Source organism: Lathamus discolor, chromosome 1, assembly GCF_037157495.1.
Source record: "Lathamus discolor isolate bLatDis1 chromosome 1, bLatDis1.hap1, whole genome shotgun sequence".
NCBI classification, from domain to species: domain Eukaryota; kingdom Metazoa; phylum Chordata; class Aves; order Psittaciformes; family Psittacidae; genus Lathamus; species Lathamus discolor.
In genome coordinates this window covers 6984421-7009056 of record NC_088884.1, presented here as the reverse complement: position 1 = coordinate 7009056, position 24636 = coordinate 6984421, and the positions used below count along the sequence as shown (strand labels likewise).

The window sequence follows — 24636 nt, the reverse complement described above, 5'->3', positions numbered from 1 at the left end:
GGGGACATGGCCATGGGAACAGCAGCCACTGGGACACGGTCATGGGGACGGGGGGGGACACGGCCTGGGGGCAGTGGGGACGTGAATGGGGCCATATCCAGGAGGGAAAAATCATGGGGCCATGTAGGTCCTGGGGGGTCCCATGGGGTCTGTGGGTCCCCTGAGCTCGATGGGTGCCGCGGGTGGTACCGGTGGCAGCAGAGGTGGTGGCAGTGCTGGAGCTGCCCTGCCCTGGGCAGGGAGTGTGCACAGGGCTCCTTCTCCTGCTGTTCCTGCGGCACCGGCGGCAGCACCAGCTCCTCTGCGCGGCCCATGAGACACACCTCAGCCCCACGGCACCCACCTCAGCCCCACGGCACCCACCTCAGCCCCACGGCACCCACCCCATGGCATCATCCCCACCATGGCAAACACCTCCTGTACCGCAACGTCCACCACCCCACGTCCACCACTGACCCCACGCCATGCCCACCATCCCATGAGCACCATCCCACCCCAGCTACCACTCACCATGCCCAGCACCCATCCCACTGCCCCATGTTCACCATCCCTCCGCTCAATGACCATGCTCTTGCCATGGACACCACCCACCATGCCATGCCCACCATCCATCCCACCATGGCCACCATTCCACTGTGGCAACTATCACCCACCGGTCCATGGCCACCATCCCACCACACAATGACCGCGTTCTCCCCATGGCCACCATCCCACCATGCCATGCCCACCATCCATCCCGCTATGGCACCCTTCACACCCCACCGTGCCCCCCCATTGCCCCCCCATGCCTGGCACAGGCACCTTTGGCGCGGGCGCTGCCGGGGCTGGGCTCCTGCTCGTGCCGGTGCCGCAGTTCCTCGCGCAGGGCTGAGACCTGGTCCCGCAGCGCCCGCGGGCTCTCCGGGAGCAGTGCTTCTGACACTGCATGGCTCTGCATGGCACCCACCCCGGGTACCTGCAGCGCCCACAGACCTGCTGAACTCAGTGTCACTGGCAGTGGCACCAGCACTGGTACCAGCCTACGGGTGCTCCTCCTTTGGGTGACCACCCCTGGGGTGCCCACAGTGCCTGTAGTCCCACTGGAAACAGCGTCATCAGCAGGGCTTGGACATGGGGACCAGCACCCACCCAGGGGGACATCCTCCGGGGAGCCAACCCTGTGGGGTACCCGCAGCACCTTCAGGCCCGCTGAGCACAGCATCACCAACAGGGACCCCAGCACCAGCCCTGTGGGTGCCCCTGTTTAGGGTGACCAGCCTTGGAGAGACCAGTCCTGGGGTGACCTTTACCCTGAGGCTGCCAATACCTATGGGTACCCCTCTTTGGGGTGCCCATCATTGAGGTGTCTATCCATAAAGGGTGCCAGTACTTACGGGTGACACTCTTTGGGGTGTCCCTCCTTGGGGTGACCGGCCCTTGGGTGACTAGCAATGAGGTGACTATTGTTGATGCGCCGTCCTTATGGGGTACCAATAGTAGTGGGTGCCCCACTCTAGGGTGCTCATCCATGAGGTGCTGGTACCAATGGGTGTCCATCTTTGGGGTGCCGGGCCTAGGGGTGGCAATACCTATGGGTGCCCTTCTTTGGTGTTCCACTCCTTATGCTGTAGCCTTCCTTATGGGTGTCCCAAGTATTGACGCTCATCCTTATAGGATGTCCATCACCCTTGGGGTGCCAGTACCTGGGAGTACCTCTCTTCGGGGTGCCCCTCCTTATGGGTGCCCCTCTTTAGGGTGACCAGCCTTGGGGAGACCAGTCCTGGGGTGACCATTACCCTGAGGCTGCCAATACCTGAGGGTGCCCCTCTTTGGGGTGCCCATCATTGAGGTGCTCATCCTTATCGGGTGCTCCTGCTTAGGATGCCCATCCTGGAGGGTGCCCCTGCCCATGGGTGCCCATTTGGGGGTGCCCACCCCGGGTGGGGGTCCCACTGCAGCACTTACTGCCCATGGATGGGGACTCCCTGAGCTCCATGCCCCGACCCCAATACACACACCCCTCCCAGTGCCCCGGTCCCCTCCCAGTGCCCGCCTCCTCTCCCCCCCCCCCCCCCCCCAAGCTCTGGGCTGCATTTTGACAAGTGTTCACTCTGGAACCTACCGATGACTCCTGCCTGCGGACCGGGTGTTCCTAAGTCAGGGAGGGGGGCCTGACCCAGTACAGCCCAGTATAGCCCAGTATGACCCATTACAGCCCTATACGACCCAGTACAGACCGGCATGACCCAGTACAACCCATATGACCCACTGCAACCTAGTATAGCCCAGTCCAACCCAACCCAGCCCAATGCAATATGGTACAACCTGGTGCAGTCCAGTTCCATACAACCAAGTACAGCCCAGTACAGTGTGTTTTGGTACAGTACAACCAGACCTGACCCAGTACGGCCCAGTACAGCCCGGGACAGCCCAGTACGGTACGGAACAGCCCAGTATGTCCCAGTAAAGCCCAGTAAAGCCTGGTATACTCTAGTATAGCTCTGTACAGTATGGTTTGGTACAGTACAGTACAACCAGACCTGACCCAGTACAGCCCGCTATGAACCAGTCCAGCCTAGTACAGTATGGTACAGAACAGTACAGCCCAGTATGACCCAGTCCAGCCCAATCAGACAGTACAGTGTGCTACAGCCTAGCACAAACCAGCACAGCATAGTTTGGTACAGTACAACCAGCGCTGACCCAGTACAGCCCAGTATGACACGGTACGGTCCAGTATAGCCTGGTCCAGTATGGCACAGTCCAGTACACTCCAGTACAGCATGGTACAGCCCAGTAGACTCCAGTACAGCCCAGTACAGCATAATACAGTACAGTTCGGTACAGCACAGCACAACCGCCACCCCACTTCTCTCCACCAGCCTTTATATGAACCCCCAAGCCCGGGGGGAGTGGGGGGGGGAGCCCAAACGCCCTTAATCTCCCCGCTAAGAAGCTTGTGCTCATGCTTCCTGCCCCACTGAGGCCCCACGGCGCGGGAGGGGCAGGAAGTGGGGTGCATGAAGGGGGGGAGCGGGGGAGAAGGAGGAGAAAAAGATGTGGGCTCGTCCGGGATTTGAACCCGGGACCTCTCGCACCCTAAGCGAGAATCATACCCCTAGACCAACGAGCCGCTATGTGGGAGTGCGGCGCTGCTGCGTGCTGGGGGGGGGCGAGAAACACCCGCATCGGGGGGGGGACCCCTGAATGTGACCCCCAAATGAGCACACACCCCTGCAGGGAACCCCAAAGCGACCCCTAAAAGTGCACCCCAAAATGAACACACAGCCCCAGCAGTGCAGCCCTAGAGTGACCCCCCCACACAAACGTGCACCCCCCATCAACGTATCCCCCCTCAATGCATCCCCAATCGTGCACTCCTCAGCACTGCACCCCCAAAGTGAATAAACAGCCATGCATCCTCGGCGCTGCACCCCAAAGTGATGCCCCCTGAAATGCACCCCCAATCGTGCACACCCAGCAGCGCACCCCCAAAGTGATCCGCAACCACGAACCCCTCAGCAATGCACCCCTTAGAAATGCACCCCCAAAGTGAATGCTCCCCTGCAGTGCACCCCCAAAGTAACCCCCAACTATGCACCCCCAAAGTGCCCCTCATTAATCCCCCCCCCCAGGGTCCTCTCCACCTCTATCCATCCCCTTGGAGCGCTGGGACCACCCTGAGGGTGCCCACGGTCCCATTGGGATCCCCCCATCACCCCTTGTCCCCCCAGGCCACCCCTGACCAACATCACCCACCTTGGGGTCCCTGCTGTGTCTCTGGGGGTGTAAGTGTCCCAGACCCCTCCTTTACTCCCCAAATCCCCTTTACCCCCCCCAATCCCTCTTTTACTCCGCCTTTACCCCCAAAAATCCCTCGGGAGCCCCACAATCGCCTCAACCCGGGTTAAGGAGCGGGATTAGGACCTGAGCCGGGCTTAGCCCCTCCTAATCCCCAAGTTTGCCCCTGGCTGAAGCCTTGATCCCCCCCTCAGCCCATAAGCGGCTTTGGGACAAGGGTATATGAGAAGGGGAGGGCTGGGACCCCCGAGCCCCCCCCCTCCTCAGCCGCCCCGAGCACGATGTCGGGTGAGGAGGAGTTCTACCTGTTCAAGAACGGGTCCATCGGTGGCCCCTGGGACGGTCCCCAGTACCACATCGCCCCGCCATGGGCCTTCTACCTGCAGACGGCCTTCATGGGCTTCGTGTTCATGGTGGGCACCCCCCTGAACGCCATCGTGCTGGTGGTCACCATCAAGTACAAGAAGCTGAGGCAGCCGCTCAACTACATCCTGGTGAACATCTCCTTCTGCGGGTTCCTCGCCTGCATCTTCTGCATCTTCACCGTCTTCGTCTCCAGCTCGCAGGGCTATTTCGTCTTCGGCAAGCACGTCTGTGCCTTTGAGGGCTTCATGGGGGCCACCGCAGGTAGGTGAGGGGGTGGCCATGGTCGTATAAGGGGATGGAGGTGGGGGTGACCACTGGGGGCTGGAAGAGTTGGGTTGGACGCCGTCAACTTGTAGGGTTGGAAGAGGTGGGGTGACCACCAGGGTCTAGGGGGGGCTGGAAGACAGGTTGACCACCATCATCTGGTAGGGTTGGAGGAGGTGGGGTGACCATGATGGACTGATGGGGGTGGAAGACTTGGGTTAGACACCATCATCTTGTAGGGCTGTAGGAGTTGGGGTGATCGGCATGGTCTGGTGGGGCTCACGGTAGGGTTGACCGTGGTCTGGGTGGGTTGGAGGAGTTGCGGTGACCACCATGGCCTAATGGGGCTCAAAGTAGGCTTGACCACCATGGTCTGCTGGAACTAGAGGAGTTGGGGTGACCACTATAATCTGGTAGGGCTGGAGGAGTTGAGGTGACCACCATGGTCTGATTGGGCTTAAGGTCAGGTTGACCACCATGGTCTACTGGACCTATAGGAGCTGAGGTGACCACCATGGTCTGTTTGGGCTCGAGGTCAGGTTGACCACCATGGTCTACTGGACCTATAGGAGTTGGGGTGACCACCATGGTCTGATTGGGCTCAAGGTAGGGTTGGCCACTGGGGTCTGCTGGACCTGCAGGAGTTGAAGTGACCATGATCAGCCAGTGGGTACTTGATCGTGCCTGTAGGTAGGGGTGACCACCATCATCTGATGGGGCTCAGAGGCGTTGGGTTGGTCTGACCGGGATCAAGGCAAGGTTGACCACCACGGTCTACTGGACCCATATGGATTGGTTTGACCCCCACGGTCTGGTGGGGCTGCCGAGCCGGGTGGCTGTGGTGCTGGTCCGAGCCCCCTCCGCGGTGTCCCCAGGGCTGGTCACGGGCTGGTCCTTGGCCTTCCTGGCCTTCGAGCGCTACATCGTCATCTGCAAGCCCCTGGGCAACTTCCGCTTCACCTCCAAGCACGCGCTCGTGGTCGTGGTGGCCACGTGGGTCATCGGCATCGGCGTCGCCATCCCCCCCTTCTTCGGGTGGAGCAGGTGGGACATGGGGGTGATAACGGGGGGGGGGGACACGGGGGGCACTGGGTGATAGAGAGGGGTATGGGGTGACGTTAGGGTGCCATAGGATGACGGAGGGGTGCCATGGAGTGCCACTGGGGTCGCATGGAGGCGACACAGGATGACGGAGGGTGACATGGGGTGACACAGAGGGGTATGAGGTGACATGGGGTGGCATGGGGTGAAACGGGTAGCACTAGGGTGACGTAGGAGTGACACAGGGGAGTCATAAGGTGACATTAGAGTGACACAGATACGCCATGGGGTGCCATAGGGGCGCCATAGGGCTCCATGGGAATGCCACAGGGGTGCCATAGGGTATCATGGGATCCCACAGGGATGCCATAGGGATACCATAGGGTGCCATGGGGATGCCATAGGGGTACGATGGGGTGCTGTGGGGTGCCAGGTGCGGTGCTGAGCGCGGTGCCCACAGGTACGTGCCCGAGGGGCTGCAGTGCTCCTGCGGCCCCGACTGGTACACGGTGGGCACCAAGTACCGCAGCGAGTACTACACATGGTTCCTCTTCATCTTCTGCTTCATCGTGCCCCTGTCCCTCATCATCTTCTCCTACTCCCAGCTGCTCAGCGCCCTGCGTGCCGTGAGTGCTGCACCGGGATGGGACAGGATGGGAGGGAGGGAGGGAGGGATGGAGATGGAGGGATGGGGACAGAGGTGGAGATGGAGGGATGAAGGAAAGTAGGGATGACCAAAGGAGGAGACAGAGTGCTGCTGGGTAGGAGGGAGGGAAGGAGAGATGGAGAAATGGAGGTGGAAATAGGGGGAAGGAGAGATGGAGAAATGGAGGTGGAAATAGGGGAAAGGAGAGATGGAAAGATAGATGGAGAGATGAAGGGAAGGAGGAAGGGAAGAATGGAGGGAGGAAGGAGAGATGGCCAAAGGAAGGGAGGGAGGGAGGGAGCGAAAGAGGGATGGGAAGCAGCAGAGATGTAGGGATGGAGATGTAGCGAGAGAGACAGAGGGAGGAAGGGAGGTGGGATGGAGATGGAGGTGTGGGGAAGGAGAGATGGAGATGGAGGCAGAATGGGGCAGGACGGAGGCAGAATGGATGTGGGATGGATACAGGTGCCCATGGGTGTTTGTGCCTGGGTGGAAGTAGGATGGATGCAGGTAGGATGGATGGAGGTGGGATGGATGGATGTGAGATGGATGCGGGTGTCAGTGCCTGGTTGCATGTGGGACGGATGGATACGAGGTGAATACGGGATGGATGAATATGGGACAGATATGGGATGGATGGATGCAGGATAGACACAGGTGTGGGTGCCAGGGTGCAGGTGGATGGATGGAGGTGGGATAGATGCAGGATGGATGGATATGGGATGGACGGATGGATATGGGATGGATAGAGGTACGATGGATGCAGGGTGGATATGGGATGAATGGGGGTGGTCCCCATGGGTGTCAGTGCCCAGGTGCAGGTGGGATGGATGAATACGGGATGTATGGATACTGGATGGATGGATGGATGGATGTGGGATGGATACAGGATGGACGGATGGGGGATGGGTACAGGATGGATGGATGCGGGATGAGTGCGGGATGGATGGATGTGGGATGGGTACGGGATGGATGGATGCGGGATGAGTGCGGGATGGATGGATGCGGGATGGGTACGGGATGGATGGATGCGGGATGGGTGCGGGATGGATGGATGTGGGATGGGTGTGGGATGGATGGATGCGGGATGGGTGCGGGATGGATGCGGGATGGGTGCGGGATGGATGGATGCGGGATGGGTGCAGGATGGATGCGGGATGGGTACGGGATGGATGGATGTGGGATGGGTGCGGGATGGATGGATGTGGGATGGGTACGGGATGGATGGATGCGGGATGAGTGCGGGATGGATGGATGCGGGATGGGTACGGGATGGATGGATGCGGGATGGGTGCGGGATGGATGGATGTGGGATGGGTGTGGGATGGATGGATGCGGGATGGGTGCGGGATGGATGCGGGATGGGTGCGGGATGGATGGATGCGGGATGGGTGCGGGATGGATGCGGGATGGGTACGGGATGGATGGATGTGGGATGGGTGCAGGATGCATGGATGAGGGATGGGTGCGGGATGGATGGATGCGGGATGGGTGTGGGATGGATGGATGCGGGATGGGTGCGGGATGGGTGCGGAATGGATGGATGCGGGATGGGTGCGGGATGGATGGATGCGGGATGGGTGCGGGATAGGTGCGGGATGGATGGATACGGGATGGGGTTGGTCCCCGTGCCCGGCGCAGGTGGCGGCACAGCAGCAGGAGTCGGCCACGACGCAGAAGGCGGAGCGGGAGGTGTCGCGCATGGTGGTGGTGATGGTGGGGTCCTTCTGCCTCTGCTACGTGCCCTACGCGGCCCTGGCCATGTACATGGTGAACAACCGCGAGCACGGCATCGACCTGCGCCTCGTCACCATCCCCGCCTTCTTCTCCAAGAGCTCCTGCGTCTACAACCCCATCATCTACTGCTTCATGAACAAACAGGTGACACCCGGGGACCGGACACCACGGGGCGCAGCCGGGACGTCCAGGGACGTGCAGGGAAACCCGGGTGGTGGGGGCAGCACAAGACACATGGAAAATGGGGACACCATGGGACACAAGGGCAATGGGGACACCCCAGGGCACCCAAGGGCATCTGGCAGCCAGAGACACCCCAGGACACCCTGGAGCGTGATGGATGTGTCTGTCCTGTGTCACCTAACACCTGTGTGACCTGCATCCATCCATCCCTTATCTGTCCCATATCCATCCATCCCGTATTCATCTCGTATCCATCCGTCCCACTTGCAACCAGGCACTGACACCCGCAAACATCCCACATCCATCCATCCGTTCAGTATCCATCCATCCTGTGTTCATCCATCCCACCTGCACTTGGGCACTGACACCCATGGGGACCACCCCCATTCATCCCATATCCACCCTGCATCCATCCTACCTCTATCCATCCCATATCCATCCATCCGGCATCTATCCCACCTCCATCCATCCACCTGCACCCTGGCACCAACACCTGCGTCTATCCTGCATCCATCCATCCCGTATCTTTCCCATACCCATCCATCCCGTATTCACCTCGTATCCATCCGTCACACATGCAACCAGGCACCGACACCCGCATCCATCCCACATCCATCCATCCTGTATTCATCCATCCCACCTCCATCCCTCCTACCTCCATCCATCCAATGGGAACATCATGGGATACACAGATGATGGGGACACATGGACATTGGGGACACCATGGGGTACACGGATGATGGGGACATCCGCTCACGAATATCTGGGGATGAGGGACATCATGGGATATGATGGGAACATAAGGATGATGGGGACATGCAAGGAAAGCTGGGTGATGGGGACACCCAGGGACATCAGGGCAATGGGGACACATTGGGGTGCTCAAAGACATCTGGAGACAAGGGACACCCCAGGACACCAGGGCAATGGGGACACCAAAAGGCACACCAACAATGGGGCCACCATGGGTTTGATGGAGACATCCAATAGCTCAAGAACATTTGAGGACCAGAGACACCATGGGACATAACGATGATGGGGACACCCCTGGGTGCCCAAGTATGGCCAAAGACACCAGGGCAACGGGGACATCCCAGGACACCAGGGCAATGGGGACACACTGGGGTACTGAAAGACATCCACGGACCAGGAATGCTGGGGACATTTGTGGAGCAGGATCACCCAGGGATGCCCATGGAGACCAGGGACACACAGGGACTGAGGCCATGCAGGAGCACCCAGGCACCGGGGACACCCTGGGATGCCCCTGGGGACAAGGATAACGCAGGGATGCCCATGGAGCGGGAGCCGTGAACACCTTGGGATGGGCATGAGGGACACTTGGGCATGGCCAGGCCATCTCCACGTCCTCAGAGCCAGGAGATGGGGCCAAGGTGCCACCAAAGGGGTGGAAGATGGTGCCAGGGATGGGGACCATGGGGCTGATCCCCTCCATTCCCCCCGCAGTTCCGTGGCTGCATCATGGAGATGGTCTGTGGCAAGCCCATGACGGATGACTCGGACATGTCCAGCTCTGCCCAGAGGACAGAGGTCTCCTCCGTGTCCTCCAGCCAGGTCAGCCCCAGCTGAGGAGCCGCCAGCCACAGCCCCCCCTGCTATGGGGCTGGGGCCACCCTGGGATGTAGGTGTTGGTGGAACAATAAAGCACCACCCTGGTCCCAGTTCAATGAGGAGCTTCTGTGGCCCCACAATGGGGTGGAGATGGGGGGACCATGTGTGGGGCTCAGCCCCACAGTGCTGTGCCCCATGGAGGTGTCACTGTGGGGCTCGGCACCATTGGCCTGCCCAGGACACACAGGCAGGGATGCGGGATGGTGTCCACCATCCATCCATGTGGTTGAGCTGCTTCTGGACCCCTCATCCATGGGGCTGGAGTGCTTCTGGATCTCATCTATGAGGCTGGGGTGCTGCTGAGCCCCCCACACACATGGGGCTGGGCTGGATCCCAGCATGAGACTGGGGCAAGGATGGATCCCATCCACAGGGTTGGGGGGAAGCTGGGGCCTCATCCATGGGGCTGTGGTTCTGAGCCCCACATCCATGCGGCTGGGGCAAGACTGGATCCCATTCATAGGGATGGTGTGAGGTTGAACTGCATCCGTGGGGCTGGGGTGGTGCTGGATTCCATCCATAGGGCTAGTGTGGGGTTGAATTGCATCCATGGGGCTGGGGTGGTGCTGGGAGCTCATCCATGGGGCTGGATTCCATCCACAGGGCCGGGAACCAATGGGCAGGGTGCCCCCAGCCCCACACATTCCCCCATGGTCTCAGGATCCCCATATCCCAGCTCCTGGTGGGGGTGGGAAGCGATGCCATTGGAGCCCATCCCGCTCCAGGCGAGCCGAGGGGAGGGCACCCCTCCAGGGCCTGATTCTGGGATAAAGCCAAAGGAATTCCATCAGGAGGCAGCATGGGGTGGATGGAACCGGGATTTATTGAGCCACAGTTGGACACAACTGAACCCATCCCAACAAACACCCAGGGAATAAACACAGTGGGATGAAGGGACGGGAATTCGGGAAGGGAATTAGTGTTTGGAGTCGTTAATGCTGCTCCCAGTTGCAAATCCATTTGGGAAGAGGAAGTTGGAGCCAAATCCCAGATTGGGATCGTTGGATCCACCACTGAGCTCTATCCACATCCAACCGGGAAGAGCACCTATCCCTGTGGTTGGTGGTTTAACCCCTGGAGTGGGATTGAGGGCAGAATCCGGGTGGATTTTCCATACACCCCCTCAACCAGTGACCAGCACCAACCTCTCAACCAGAGTCGGATCCATGTTGATGCCAGTTGGTGCCAGGATGGAATCATGACACTCCCGGATCCACGTGGTTTAAAAACAAGGGAATTATGGATAATATTAACATTATTAATCATCATCATCCTGCCCTGGCTGGGCCGTTCCTCCTCGGAATGGGGGTGTTTGGCTGGATTAAAGGCACTTGGAGCGACATTCCGGGGTGGAAAAGAGAGAAAACACTTGGATGGGCGACAAGAAGCCCCCACCACATTGGTGGTTCATTAACAGGCCCATTAATGACTGGAGGACACGGTGATGGCCAACTGAGGCCAATGGAGAGGGGGTTTGGTGGTTCCAGCTCTTCCAGCAGGACAAGAGCGGTTGGGATGGCCAAACCGGGTCTATCCCAATCCCAGCTCTACTCCAGCTCTGGTTTAGTGCTGGGTTTCCATCACGTTCAATGGATTTTGGGCTTAGTAAAGTCAATTACTTGGGTCTTGATCGGTTGAGTTTGCTGCAGTCCACCCCAAGGAGGAAAGGCCAAGAGCGAGGGTGGGTGAAGGGGAAGCCAGGAGGTGGCTTCTTGGGAGGAGGAGGAGGAGGAGGAGGAGGAAGAGGAGAAGTTCCTTCACGTCACACGGAACCCTCCGAGTATAAAACCCAGGAGACGCGGCTCAAACCACCAGAGAATGAGTCAATCTAAAAAAAACACCCCCCCAAAACCCCCCCAACTGAACCCCAAAAGCGCCGTTAAGAAGCGTTGGGTCTCCCAACGGCATCTCCCCATCCCTTCGGGAAGGAAGGAGGAGATGGAAAGAGGACGGGAAGAGAGGGTTTCGTTGGCGACATTGCACCTCAGTGCCTGACCCCACTGGGCTCGGGAGCCCCCAAATGTTTCCGACCATCAAATCCCAGGAATTGGAAGCAATAAATTATGTGGGAATGGCTCCAGGCTCAGAACTCGTCGTGTCTCACCAAGGCCTCCCCGAAGTCCGTGGCCTGGCTCCCCACGAACAGGTCGTACTTCTCCACGATCTCCTCCTTGGTCAATTTGCCATCCTGCAGGGAAAGAGGGATATTCCCATCCTCAGCCCTCCATCACATCCCATTTCCCCACGGTTTTCCCTTCTTTTGGTCTACCAAACCCAACTCAACCCCTCCACGGATGCTCAGCACAACCCTGGTGGGACACCCACGTGTCCTCCCCACGCCACGGGGCCATTCCCACCTTGTTCTGGTCGGATTCGTAGACAAGGTGCCGCGCTTCCGCCTCGGCGTGGTCGTAATCGGAAGGGAGGATCCAGTCTTTGGTTTCCTCTTTGTCCATTTTGCCGTCGTGGTTCTTATCCCGGAATTCCACAAACTGCTCCCGTTCTGTTTTCACCCACTCGGGTTCGTCGGCATCGCCGTCGTGGCTGTACATGTCACCTATAGGACACAGTATCTGCTTGGACGCCATTCCAGCATCTCTTCCCAAGGGAAGAACCACCGCTGAGATGCCTCCGTTGATGGACATGTTGACAAGATGCCCCTTTCCACCTTCAAGGATTCACTTTATATCCCTAAATCCCCCTCCAAATCCACGTGGAGAGGAAACCAGCATTTCTACTGATGGACTTTGGAGTTAGCAGCCCCCCACCGCGGATAATTCCCAAGTTTTGGGCAGATACACCCATCCCTCCGGGATGTGGGAGCTGCTTTTCCCACCCCGAGCCCCCAGCACCAGGATATAACACAGGAATCCCACCACGAGGTCAAAGCAAGGTCTAAAGTCAGGAGGTCAAGAGAGATAAAATTCCAAGGGGGGGAGGGATGGGACAGCACATTCCAGCAGCAAATTCCAGGCTGGATGAAGCAAGGAAGGGACACAGTGACATCTCACCTATGTACTCCTCCAGGTCAATGAAACCATCTCCATTCTTGTCTATGTCCTCCATGGTTTCCTGCAAGGAGATGATGGTGGGGCCTATGGAATCCCCTTCCTTTCCCAGCACTGATCCAGCCTCAGGATGTCCAAAACCCCCCAGCACCCAGGATCTTACCACAGGCCACTTCTTGGTGCCCACCCAACCTTCTCCATCTGCTCGCTCAGCACGAGCAGGATGAGGCCACCCACCTGCACAACGATGTCCTTCATGTAGTCGTACTCCTCGGGGTGCAGGAAGGCCGTGAACTCCTCCTTGGTGGCCGTCAGGTCCCCGTCCTTGTCGGCCAGCTTGAAGCGCCGCTCATCCCGCACCATCATCTGCTTGTAGTTGAAGCCATCGTCAGGGTCCGGGTCATCTGAGGGGAAGAAAGGAGCCAGGGGTCAGCTTGGGCAGGGGGAGGTGGCTCATGGGCATCAGAAGCGCAACACAGTATCAGCAGCATGACCTGAGGCTCCTCAATGCAACTCCAACATCCTCAATGCTCCTCAACCCAACCTCGACCTCTTCAATGCAACCTCAAGCTCCTCAATTCAACTCCCTCAACCTCAACTCAATCCCAGTGTCTCAATGTCCTCCACTGAACCCCAACCTCAACATCCTCAACTCAACTGTCTCAACCCAACCCCAACCTCAATCCCACCATCTCCAACTGAACCTTCTCAACCCAACCCCAACATCCTCAACGCAATCTTAACACCCTCAACTCAACCTCAATATCCTCAATGTCCTCCACTGAGCCCCAACCTCAGCATCCTCAAGTCAACCTTCTCAATCCAACCCCAACATCTCCAACTCAACCTCCTCAACCTAGCATCCTCAACTCAATCTCTACCCCAATATCCTCAACGAGCCCCAACCTCAACCCCAACATCTCCAACCCAATCTTCTCAGCCCAACCCCAACATCCTCAACGTCCTCCTCTGAACGCCAACCTCAACCCCAACATCCTCCACTCAATTCCAACCCCAACATTCCCACTTCAACCCCCTCGACCCAACCCCACCCTCCTAACCCTTGTCCACAGCAGCCTCACTCTTATCTACCAGCAGCTACCACATCCCTCCTGCACCAGCCCCAGCAGGAGCTGCTGGGAGCAGCATTCCCAAATGCCCTCTGGACCCAGGGAGCCAGGAGTGGGGGGGGTTATTTTGGCCGTCACGGGCCCAGCAGCTCAGCCCAGGCTATTTCTGGAGCAGAATGTGTAAGGGGATATTGCTCCAAAGCCCGGGATCCATCACCCACAGCGGGAATAGCTGGGCACATATGGACACCCGATATAGCCACAACGACAACGGGATACCGGCAGCAGCTTTGTTTGGGAAGCCTATAGGGAAAAGAGGGATGGAAGAGGCTGGAGCCGAAGGTGAAGCTAAGCAAGAGCCAAGGCCTGGACTAAGATAAGGCTCAGACCCTTCCCTGTTTGCATCCAGGACAAAAGGGAGGATTCAGCTGCTCTAAAGCACAATTAAACCTCATGTTTCCTATTGTATGCCTGGGGTTTCACCCCAAGAACAAAGGAAAACCATAGGATTGGATCGAGTTTAAACTGGGAAGAGAGCAAGATGCTGGTTTCACTGGATCTGGGGTTTAAGCTGCCCCCAGATACTTGGAATTTTAGTCCCTCTGACCCTGGTGGCATAAGGAAAATGTCTTTCAGGGCAGGTGGAGGGACTGAGAGCCAGGGAATGACTGGAGCAATTCCACAAGCTCCAGTTTTATAGGAGAAATGGATATTTGCGGTTTAGCAGCCAGCAGTGAGAGTCTGGGGGGGCTGAAAGAGGGAAAAATATGTGTTATTATTATTAGAATTCCTATTTTCAGGAAGTTTTAAAAGGAGTTTCACTCCCAGATGGAAGCTTTGGGACTCTTTTCACTTCAGCATCACATTTTATTCACCACAAGGCTTTGGATGCTTGGGAATGGATTGAAACCTGGCACCAACTTGCTCTGAGCTGCTTCATCCCGACAGCGGGTGACTAAAACCATCCCAAATCCACCCAAAAGCATTGCTCCAGGATGACAAAAGGCCGGCATTCCTGCAACCCTCAGCAGAGCAGCAGAGAGGGAGGTGCCTCGGCTCCCACGCGCCGGGACTGGGATGTGCTCACTCCAGGCCGGGATCAGAGGCCTCTTGGCCGCCTCTCAACTCTCCCGAGGTATTTCCAGAGGCATTTCCAACGCCGCTCCGGGTGGAGAGGGGAGCAGGGAGGGGAGAGCTTTGTGCTGGAGAACTGCTCCAGCAGAGAGGAGAGGCGGAAAAGCGATTCCAGCTGATACAAGGAGCGTGGAAGCGTGGCATTAGGCAGGAGAATGGGGGGATCGGGATGCTCCCTGTGTTCCACACGGATAAAATATGTGGGAGCAGCTTGATGAGCATGTGCCAAGGGCACTTGGCAGCAGGCACCAGGCCCTGGTGGCACCTTTAGGACACGCTGTCCGTGGCGGGGCTGAGGCACTCCCCTCTCTTGCTATTGAAGCTTAAGAACTGGTTTCCTCATTGAGGTTCTCCTCACTAAGGGGGTTTAACCCCTTAAGGTGGGGTTCATGAAGGATTCTACACCCCCATCTCACAAATCCCACTGCATGGACCCCGGAAAGCACAATGAAACCATCCTAGGACCTTTCCTCCTGCTTGAAGCCTGGATTTAGAGGAGGAGATAGGCCAGACCTTCTCTTGAGCTTCACAACACCACCCAACTAATGGGTAAGAGAAGCTGTCCCAGCCCTGAGGAGCTCAGTGAGACGTGGTGGGGTTTTGGGGGGCTCATTTCTCCAGCCAAACCTCAACCTTCCCCCCAGTTCCTTCCAAAGGAGCCCAGAAACAAGGATGATGGATGAGGCAAGGGCCTCCATAGGTCCTGCAGAGCATTTGACCATCTTTGGCAATATTTAGTCAATGAAAACCTTATCTCATGCTCTCAAGCTGGAGCTCATCACACCATATATGTCAGCGTTCCAAGAGGCAGGAACAACTGGCAGAGGAGCTGGGAGAGCTTCTTCGTGTCTTAACCCCCGAAGAGCTTCTTCTTACTTCACTCCTCAGGGTGGTTTAAGTCCTCATGGGGGCTCCTGACCTGACTTGGGTGGCAAAGCCTACAAGCTCTGTGGATAAGGGGAATAGATAGGGGGATACCCCCTCGATAAGGGGAAGGAGGGAGACATGCACAAGGAGAAGACTCTTTGCTAAAGATCATCCAACGATTTAGGTGGAGACACCCAAAAAGAGGCTTCTACAGCCCGGGGTTACTTGGTGTCTCTCTGCAGGGGCTAAATGCCACCAGGAGCTTGAAATTCAGAAGCAAGAAGGTAGAATTTAGATGGGATCTTAGGGAGCTCTTCCCTATGAGGGTGGTGGGACACAGAATGGTTTGAACTCCGGCTGCCCCATCCCTGGCAGTGTCCAAGGCCAGGTTGGACACAGGGGCTTGGAGCAAGCTGCTCTAGTGGAAGGGGTCCCTGCCCGTGGCAGGGGTTGGAGCTGGAGGAGCTTTCAGGTCCCTTCCAACCCAAACCATTCTCTGCTTACATAATTCCATGCCAAGAAGCACTCCACAAGGGCCTTGCCCCCAACTGAGCGTTGAGCTCCATTCCATAGTGAAGCACATCAATAAAGCAGAGTTAGAGCCACGTGCTGATGCCCAGCTTCACTTTGGGGGTGGTTTCCCCCCCCATCTTTACTTTTCCCTTTGATTAATGCCACCAGAAGGTCAATTTGGAGTTTGGGGGGGGGGGGGACACTGGAGCTCCTCATACCTCTGCTTTATTGATTCGAGCCCACCACCAGCCGGGGCCACCTCGTCCCTTACCGAGGTACGTGCCATACGTCACGTTCCTGTACTCATCCCAGGAGATAAATCCATCTTGGTTCATGTCAAACTCCTGCCACTGCCGTTCCACACTGTCATACACGTATTTCTTCTGGGCCTTCTTAATCCAGGCTTTGAGCTCCCCCTCGGTCACAAACCCATCCTTATCCGTGTCTATTTTAGCTACAATCACTCTACAAAAACAAAACAGCAAGTTTCAAGCGCCGGCTCCATACAGGTTGTATCCCATGAGTAGGAACCTACCTAAGATGTAGCCGTAGGTGGCATTTTTATACTCCTCCCATGAAATAAGGCCGTCCTCATTGAGGTCGTGCCCCTTCCACTGCCGCTCTACGTCCTCGTAGATCCACCGTTTTTGGGCAAACTTAATCCAGGCTTTGAGCTCCTCCACCGTTACAAACCCGTCCTTGTCTTCATCTATCTTACTTACAATCTTTCTGTGGGGAACGCAGAGAAAAATCCAGCACAAGTTAAAGGAAATGAAGGGGTTGGGTCTATATGGACAGGCCAAGGTGGTTCATCCCAGTGACCATACGGACAACTTGTCTGTACAACTAAGGGGTGGCTGAGGTGGTGGAACCCCCGTTGCTCACTGCTGAGCACATCAGGAGTTGTGCTCTTTGGGAATGAGGTGGTTTAGGGCGGAATGTTTGCTCCTTAGACCTTGGGAAATGAATCTGCTTACACCTGGGGGTGTTAGTGCATGAGAACCTCAATAGAACCCATCGTGTGCTGCACCCCCAGAGTGTGAGCAGCAGCTCAGGGAGGGGATCCTGCCCCTCTGCTGCGCTCTGGGGAGACCCCCCTGCAGTCCTGATCCAGCTCTGGGGCAGCAGCACAAGAGGGACGTGGAGCTGCTGGAGAGAGGCCAGAGGAGGCCATGGAGATGCTGCGAGGGCTGGAGCAGCTCTGCTCTGGAGCCAGGCTGAGAGAGCTGGGCTGGGGCAGCCTGGAGAAGAGAAGGCTCCTGAAGGGGAGACCTTAGAGCAGCTCCAGTGCCTAAAGGGGCTGCAGGAAACCTGGAGAGGGGCTTGGGACAAGGGCCTGTAGGGACAGGCCAAGGGGAATGGCTTGAACCTGCCTGAAGGGAGACTGAGCTGAGCTCTTAGGCAGAAGCTCTTCCCTGTGAGGGTGCTGAGGCGCTGGCACAGGGTGCCCAGAGAAGCTGTGGCTGCCCCATCCCTGGCAGTGCTCAAGGCCAGGTTGGACACAGGGGCTTGGAGCAAGCTGCTCCAGTGGAAGGGGTCCCTGCCCATGGCAGGGGTTGGAACTGGAGGAGCTTTAAGGTCCCTTCCAACCCAAACCATTCTGTGAGTCTAAACTGGGAAGGAACACAAAGGCTGTCTCTGGGGCTGAGCACACCCTCCCAGGGCACTGGTGGGACACATCCAGGTCCAATCCCGTTTATCCCGAGGCAGAAACCGGAGCTGCTGGCACAGGGCCGCTGTTATTTATAGCAGCAGCTGTGAGGGAGGAATGTGGATCCATAGGCAGATGCACACGGGCCAGGAGGGGGGAGAGGGGTTGCTTCAGCCTCACCATTCCTCATGGTTTACTCCTAGGAGCAGCCGTGGGGTCTGTAGGGCACAGGGCCAGCACAACACATCACAGCACTGGATGCTGAAGCCCAGGGATGAGAGCTCCAAAGTGTCCTTATCTCACAAAGCAAAGCCCACAGACGGCCCAAAGGGCATTCCCAAAAGGTGGATAACTGGGATAAAATCATTAAAGATGTTTGGGCTGCTTGGAGAAGTCTTTACGCTCAATTTAACCAGTTTGATGACCATGCACCATGTTTTGGACGCCAGAACCACCTTAAAACACATTATTCCTGGCTGGTGGGCATCATCCTTCCCTGGAATACCCCACAATGGGCTCTGAGGACTGGAATCCCTGGGGAATTTCCCCCAGCTGCTTCTCAGTGTTAAATCAGAGCCATGGTGGTTTCTGTGATACCAAAGCGCGTGGTGGCAGCAGCAGGAGGTGACAGAGCGGAGGCTACACCAGGAGGTTGGGACAGGGGCAGATACCACATAAGCCCACTTTTTGTGGGAATTCTGGCCAGGAATGACGGGACCACAGCTCCCAGCTGCAACACAAAGGGCTGCTGGGCACCGGGACAAGGATACGTTGGAGCAGAACCAGCCTTCGAGCTGGTCTAGCGGCTTCGTGCCCAAGCCCGACGTTCCCAGGCCGGTTTCCCAGGGCAGGAGCCACCAAATCCATGAGTTTTAGGTAAAATAATCCCGTCCTCTGGCGCTTTGGTCACGGAGGGAGGGGGTGGCAGCAGCTGCTCTGCAGGGCAGGCAGCTGGAAGGAAGGAAGAGGATCCGTGCGCTCTGCGCTATCACTGGGAAACTCGGAGCATTCCCAGAGCGTTCCCTTGATCCCGAAGCTTTTAAGGAACAACCAGAGCACGGGAACGCTGCTCTGAAATCCCAATGACCTCAAGAAACAGGGAAAAGAGCCACAGTGAAAGGAGCCTGGAAAACCAGGTCCTTCCCCCAGCCTTAAAGCCACGGCGCCATCAAAACATTCCAAGTGGAAAGTCTGAGGCAGCTCCCAACTGCCAGCTTGTTCCAGGAGATAACTCAGCAGAACAATGGAATTACAAAGCGTGGAGCCGGGAACACAGCCTCGGGGTCAGGAAAACAATCCGAGGTGGGGGGGGGAATTCCCAGTGTATCCCTATATCCCAGAGCTACATGTTGCCCTTTTGCATCCGCTCCGGCTTTTAGGGGGAGGGAGAGCTTCTTTCCAAGCTGTTTTCCTTGTAAAAAAACACCTGGATTGCCAATTTTGAAGTTGCTTGGCTGATATGGACGGATCCAAAGGGGTTTTCCCAGTTTAGAGCCTCAGGGTGGGGGGGAAATTCCCATTCCAGCCTCTGGAAAAGCCTCTTTTATAGGAGGCAGCATTGGCTTTGCCACACCTTTATCAGGGGCCGGCAGCCTGGATGGTCCATATGGGTGTTAAGAGCACATGGGAATGCTCAGATTTTGCCTGGCAAATCCACGGTTGGAATTAGATGAGCTTTAAGGCCACTTCCAAGCCAAACCATAGGAAAAAAACAGGGAAAACAGAGGGAAACCAGGCAAAGCTGGAGGGTTAATGGGCAGTTTGGACGGTGACAAACCAAGACCTTCAGCCTGACACGGTGAGGAACATCCCACCACAAAGCCAAGCCTTTTCCAAAGGTTTAAGCTTTCCTAAGCCCATTGGGAACAACTGGGAGAGCAGCTGCTGTCGGGAGCACAAAGGAGGAGGTTGTAGTGCTGTGGATCCAGGGATTTGCCAGGGCTGGAGCTGGGAGTCTCCAATAACCCCCGCTGCTGATGGCTGCAGGTGGGAAGGGGGGAAAAAAACACTGGAGGAGAAGTCAGTTTTCAAGGGATTGCCTGTTTTCCCGGACTTGTGGCTCTCCAGCTGCTTCCCAAGTGGGAATAACAACACACAGGAATCTCACGGGCCTTCCAGTGGTAACTGGAGCCCTGCGAGGTCATCTGGAGTACGGCAATGTGGGAGACGCTTCATTCCACGTGCAATTCCTACGGGATGGGGGGTTAGGAGCAAGTGGGAGCGGTTGGGATGAGTCAAATTGACCTTGAAGGCCAAGCCCAACATCTCCAGCGGAGAGCTCACCACCACGCGTGATAAAACGATGCTTCAATGGGTCTACCTGAGACAGCTCAAGGTGCAGAAAGACAGAGGTGAAGGCCAAGGTGAGGGTCATGGCCCCGGTGATCCATGCTGGATCGGTTCCTTCCCAACGTGGCCTTACCCCAGCCTCTCCTTGCTCTCCTCCGGCGTGAGCTGGTCGAAGGTCTTGGCCTCATCAGCACCCAGGAAGGCGTCGTGGTCGTAGTCGAAGCTCTGGGCATCGTCGTGGACCTTGTCGCTGAGCTGGGGCTCGTGGTGGACTCGGTCCTTCTTCTCCGTGGGCTTGGAGGAGATGCAGAGCATGGACAGAGACAGGCACAGCAGGAGCTGAGGGATGCTCATGGTGGCTCCGAGGCACCTGCGGGACAGGGAAGATCCAGGAGGTGACTAAGGGAGGATAAAGGGGGATTCTGGCACCAGAATGGGCAGAGATGAGGGGTTGGTGCAGGATGAGTGGGAAAAGTAGAGTTCATCCAGGTTTTCCACGCAAAGTGAGGCGTTACTGTGGGATATGTCAGGAAAATGATGGATTAATCCAGGTTATCTGGCAGAATGATGGATTAATCCAGGTTATGTGGGAAAATGATTACTTCATCCCGGTTATATGGGGAAAAAAAAGGAATTAGTCCATAATTATCTAGGTAAAAGGAGTTAATCCAGGTTATGTGGGCACAGTGATGGATTAATATGGATTATCCAGGCAAAATCATGAATTAATATGGATTATCCTGACAAAGTGATAAATCAGTGCAGATTATCTGGGAAAAATGATGGATTAATGGAGATTCCATGGGCACAATGATTAATCCAGGTTATCCAGGCAAAGTGATGAACTAGTCCTGTTTATGAAGGCAGAATGAGGAATTAATATGTATTATCTAGGAAAAAATGATGAATAGATCCAGATTATGGGAGCAAAATGATTCATTAATATTGATTATGCCAGCAAAATGATGAATCCAGGTAATCCAGCCAGAATGATGGATTAATCCAGGGCATGTGGGCAAAATTCCTACAGATTTGCCCGGTAAATTTATATACAGATTATATGGGAAAATGATTATTTAATACAAGATATCTGGGCAAAATGCTTATTTAGGTCAGGTTACGGGGAGAAAAAGTGATGAATTAATAGGGATTATCCAGGGAAAGTGATGAGCTAACACAGATTATGTAGGAAAAACACGGAATGAATCCAGGTTATCCAGCCAAAGTGATGAATTCATTCAGGTTATGTGGGCAAAGTGATGAATTAACACAGGTTAACTGGGAAGAATAGTGAATTGATCCAGCTACGTGGACACCGTGATGAATGAATCCAGGTTATCCAGGCAAAACGATGAGTTAATCCATATTATATGCTCATAACGATAAAATTAATCCAGTTCTGTAGGGAAAATGATGAATTAATCCAGATTACTGCGCCTGGTTACAGGTAACACAGGTCTCAGAGCCTCCTGGTGCCCACAGAACCCCTCTGAAGTGCCCCATCCCACCTCGTTCTCCACATAGAATTCCACTGGTGTGATCCTGCCCCAAAACTGCCTAAAATGATATTTGCCCTGTGGAAATGAGAAGTTTAAGTGTCCACGCAGCTCAAATCACTCATAGAGGTTAGAAAGGAGCAGGAAAGGGGAAAAAGTGCTTCCAATGGAATAAAAGGAGTTTCCTGCCTCGAGGGGTTACTCGCAGTGTGAGGACAAAGGAATTCCTTTTATTTAAGTCATTCCCATTAATCTGTGCTTGGGATGAGGTGGAGGAGTGCACTGAATCCCCTGGGATTTATCCAGATGTATTTATCTGCACAGGCTGAGGCAGTGAAGGAGAGAAGCCAAATGCTGAGGAGGCCGGAGCATGGCCAGGTTTCCTGTTGGGAAAGCTGGAAACCGGGAGAAGAACCCAAAAGCAAGAGGAATCCCATTGCCACGACAGCATCCAGCAAGGTGAGGATGCTGAGCAGAGAGGGATGGGATGAGGGTTGAGAGCTGAGAGGAGAATGAGGAAGGATACATGGAACCAACCAGGGAGACACCAGAGGGGGGATTATGACATTGGATGTAGGGATAGGACACAGTGAATGGCTTTAAATGGGACAGCAGGGAGAAGATCTTCCCTATGAGGGTGGTGGGTCACAGAGAAGCTGCGGCTGCCCCATCCCTGGCAGTGTCCAAGGCCTGGTTGGATGGGACTTGGAAGGACTGTAAAGGAAAGGGGATGCGATCCAAGCTCAATCCACATGGAAAACCCACAATTCCCATCCACTTCTGATGCAATCCAGCGTGGCCATGACCTCGGGAATGCCACCAGGATCTGTATTTACACACAGCCCAGGCTCTGGCTCACTCTGAGCACATCCCAGTGCTGAAACCTCCTGCTCACCCCAAGAGCAGCCCGGCCTGGAGCATGGCCTGACCTGGAATACTGGAAAGAGCCCGATTTCTATCTCCAGCGTCCACACGGCGCAGCCTGGAGGTGGTTGAAAGGGACAACCTGACCTCAGAGCCACATCCTGGCCTGATGCCCGGCGCTGGGAGGCAGGAGCCTCATCTCTGCAGGTGGAAGATGCAGGCTTAGTGCTTGGAATGGTGAAACCCCCATAAACCAGCCCATTATGCATCAGCAACTCACAGCTGTGCTGCTCCACCAATGGGATTGAGTCCCAAGAGCCCAAATTCTCCTCAGAGCTCTGAGTTTTAGGAAGAAATGAGGCTTTGAGGTCGGTTACTTGTTACTCCACAGGGAAGCAAACCACAAGCCAGGGATATGGTGGCAACGCTTCTCCCTGTTCCCAGATAAAAGGGGTCTTGGCAGCAAACCACAGGGTAGTGGGAAGCAGCAATTAGCAGTGGGAAGTGTTCCCTCGGAGCAGGGTCTCCCGAGGAACTGGGGACTGTGGCTGGTTTGGCTGCGATGCTGCTGGAGAAACTGGGATTCCATGCTGGGCTTGATGGGATATTCCAAGTGGATTCACAGGTGGTAATCCCTTTGGAAGCCTGGATCCAAACCTAGAAGCCCAGCTAACCTCATGGAATAAAACCCTACAGAGAAGAGAACTGGCTGAAATTTGGGAATTAGAAGCCAGTCTGGCTTGGGAGAGGGTCAGGCTGTCAGGTAAACCTGGATCACCAGACAATGGGCTGAACTGGGGAATTCCAAGCCCCTGTTTTGGCTTGGAAAGGGTTTGGGCTGCCAGGTAAACCTGGCCCACCAGCTAACTGGCTGGAAGGTGGGAATTAGCCCCTCTTTTGGCTGGGAAAGGCTCTGGGCTGCCAGGTAAACCAGGGGCACCTCTGCACAGCCCATTACAACCAGCCCCAGCACTGAAGGGCCAAGGGGACACAATGGGGGGGACACAGTGGTGGGGGGGGTCCCAGAGCCCTGCACCGGTCACAGCTCCTTCGGAAGTCCCTTTGATAAGCTATCACCAGCGCGTGGAGTCACCAGCGGCACCGACTGAGGCCTTATCGCCACCCACGGGGCTTATCAGGCGCTGAAAGGTAACGGGGGGGGGGGGGGAGACCCCATTTACACCCCAAACCAAGCGCTCACGGAGGAACCGGACGGCCCCGGTTGGCCATTGAGGGTGATGGACTGCGGGGGACGAGTTCGCGCAGGTCAGGCCCCCCCCGCCTCTGCAGCCCGTTATCCCGGTGCTGGGTGGGGACACCGGCATCAGGCACCTGGGCCGGGGGTGCCAGATGGGGACGGCCCCCCTCGTTCCCCCGGGGCTGCTCCCCCGCAAAGTCCCGATTGGAACAACACGGGGGGGGTCACACAGCGATGCCCCCCCCCCCTCCTTGTTGCCATAGCGACGAGCCCCGGCGGCGCTCCGAGGCCCAGCGCGGCCGGTCCCGCAGCACCGCTCGCACACACCACACACACACACAGCGGCCCCGCAGAGCGGTCCCGGCCGCTGCCTGCCCCCGAGGGCCGCGTCCCGCACGGCCCCGCTCCGCTCCCGGCCCTGCGCAGCCCTCACCGTGACCGGAGCCGCCGCCGCCGCCGCCCGCTCTGCCTCAGCCGCTCCCGCCGACCGGAAGCAGGCGCCGCGCCACGCCGCACGGAACCCCCCGACACCGCGCGCTGGCCAATCAGAGCGTCGCTCCGCCTCTCCCGCGGCTACGATCTGCGTTTTGATTGGTGGATTCAGCTGTCCATCCTCTCTTCCGCCCGCCCACACGCCGCTCTGCCCCCTCCCCTTCTCTCCGGTTCACTGCCACCCCTCCCTGCTCCGTAGCCCCACCCCCCCCGGAGGGAGACGCGGACGCTGATTGGCTGGAAAGCGCCACGTCCTCACGCGCGCGCCGGCAGGCGGCCACGCCCACAGCCCCGGCGCGCTCCTCACCGCGCATGCGCCGCGGGAAAGTTAGCGCGGCGTGGCGCGGGTTAGCGGGGGCGCGCCATCGGAGGGCGCGCCACGTTGTGCGGGACACGTGGCGGCGG

At 56.8% G+C, this 24636-nt stretch overlaps 2 protein-coding genes and 1 non-coding gene across 4 annotated transcripts; 1 reads left to right on the top strand and 2 right to left on the bottom strand.

Moving 5' to 3' along the window:
• Positions 1–3040: 3040 nt before the first annotated feature.
• TRNAP-AGG (transfer RNA proline (anticodon AGG)) lies at positions 3041–3112 on the bottom strand. Its single transcript has one exon. It is a non-coding gene; the product is annotated as a tRNA-Pro (tRNA).
• A 949-nt stretch (positions 3113–4061) lies between these two features.
• On the top strand, positions 4062–9607 carry OPN1SW (opsin 1, short wave sensitive). Its single transcript, XM_065664893.1, has 5 exons — positions 4062–4407; positions 5286–5454; positions 5912–6077; positions 7739–7978; positions 9485–9607. Exons 1-5 carry the CDS (start codon positions 4062–4064, stop codon positions 9605–9607), a joined length of 1044 nt encoding a protein of 347 aa, XP_065520965.1.
• An 842-nt stretch (positions 9608–10449) lies between these two features.
• Positions 10450–24275, bottom strand: CALU (calumenin). 2 transcript variants are annotated; one of them, XM_065680127.1, is made up of 7 exons: positions 24173–24275; positions 20315–20551; positions 16513–16706; positions 12895–13061; positions 12661–12721; positions 12007–12206; positions 10450–11837 (listed from the first exon to the last, which is right to left on the bottom strand). In XM_065680127.1, exons 2-7 carry the CDS (start codon positions 20533–20535, stop codon positions 11733–11735), a joined length of 948 nt encoding a protein of 315 aa, XP_065536199.1. In that variant the 5' UTR covers positions 20536–20551; positions 24173–24275; the 3' UTR covers positions 10450–11732. The 2 variants fall into 2 exon arrangements, with proteins under 2 accessions (XP_065536199.1, XP_065536139.1); XM_065680067.1 differs by lacking the exon at positions 16513–16706 and adding an exon at positions 16777–16970 and having other exon boundaries at positions 24173–24274.
• Positions 24276–24636: the final 361 nt, after the last annotated feature.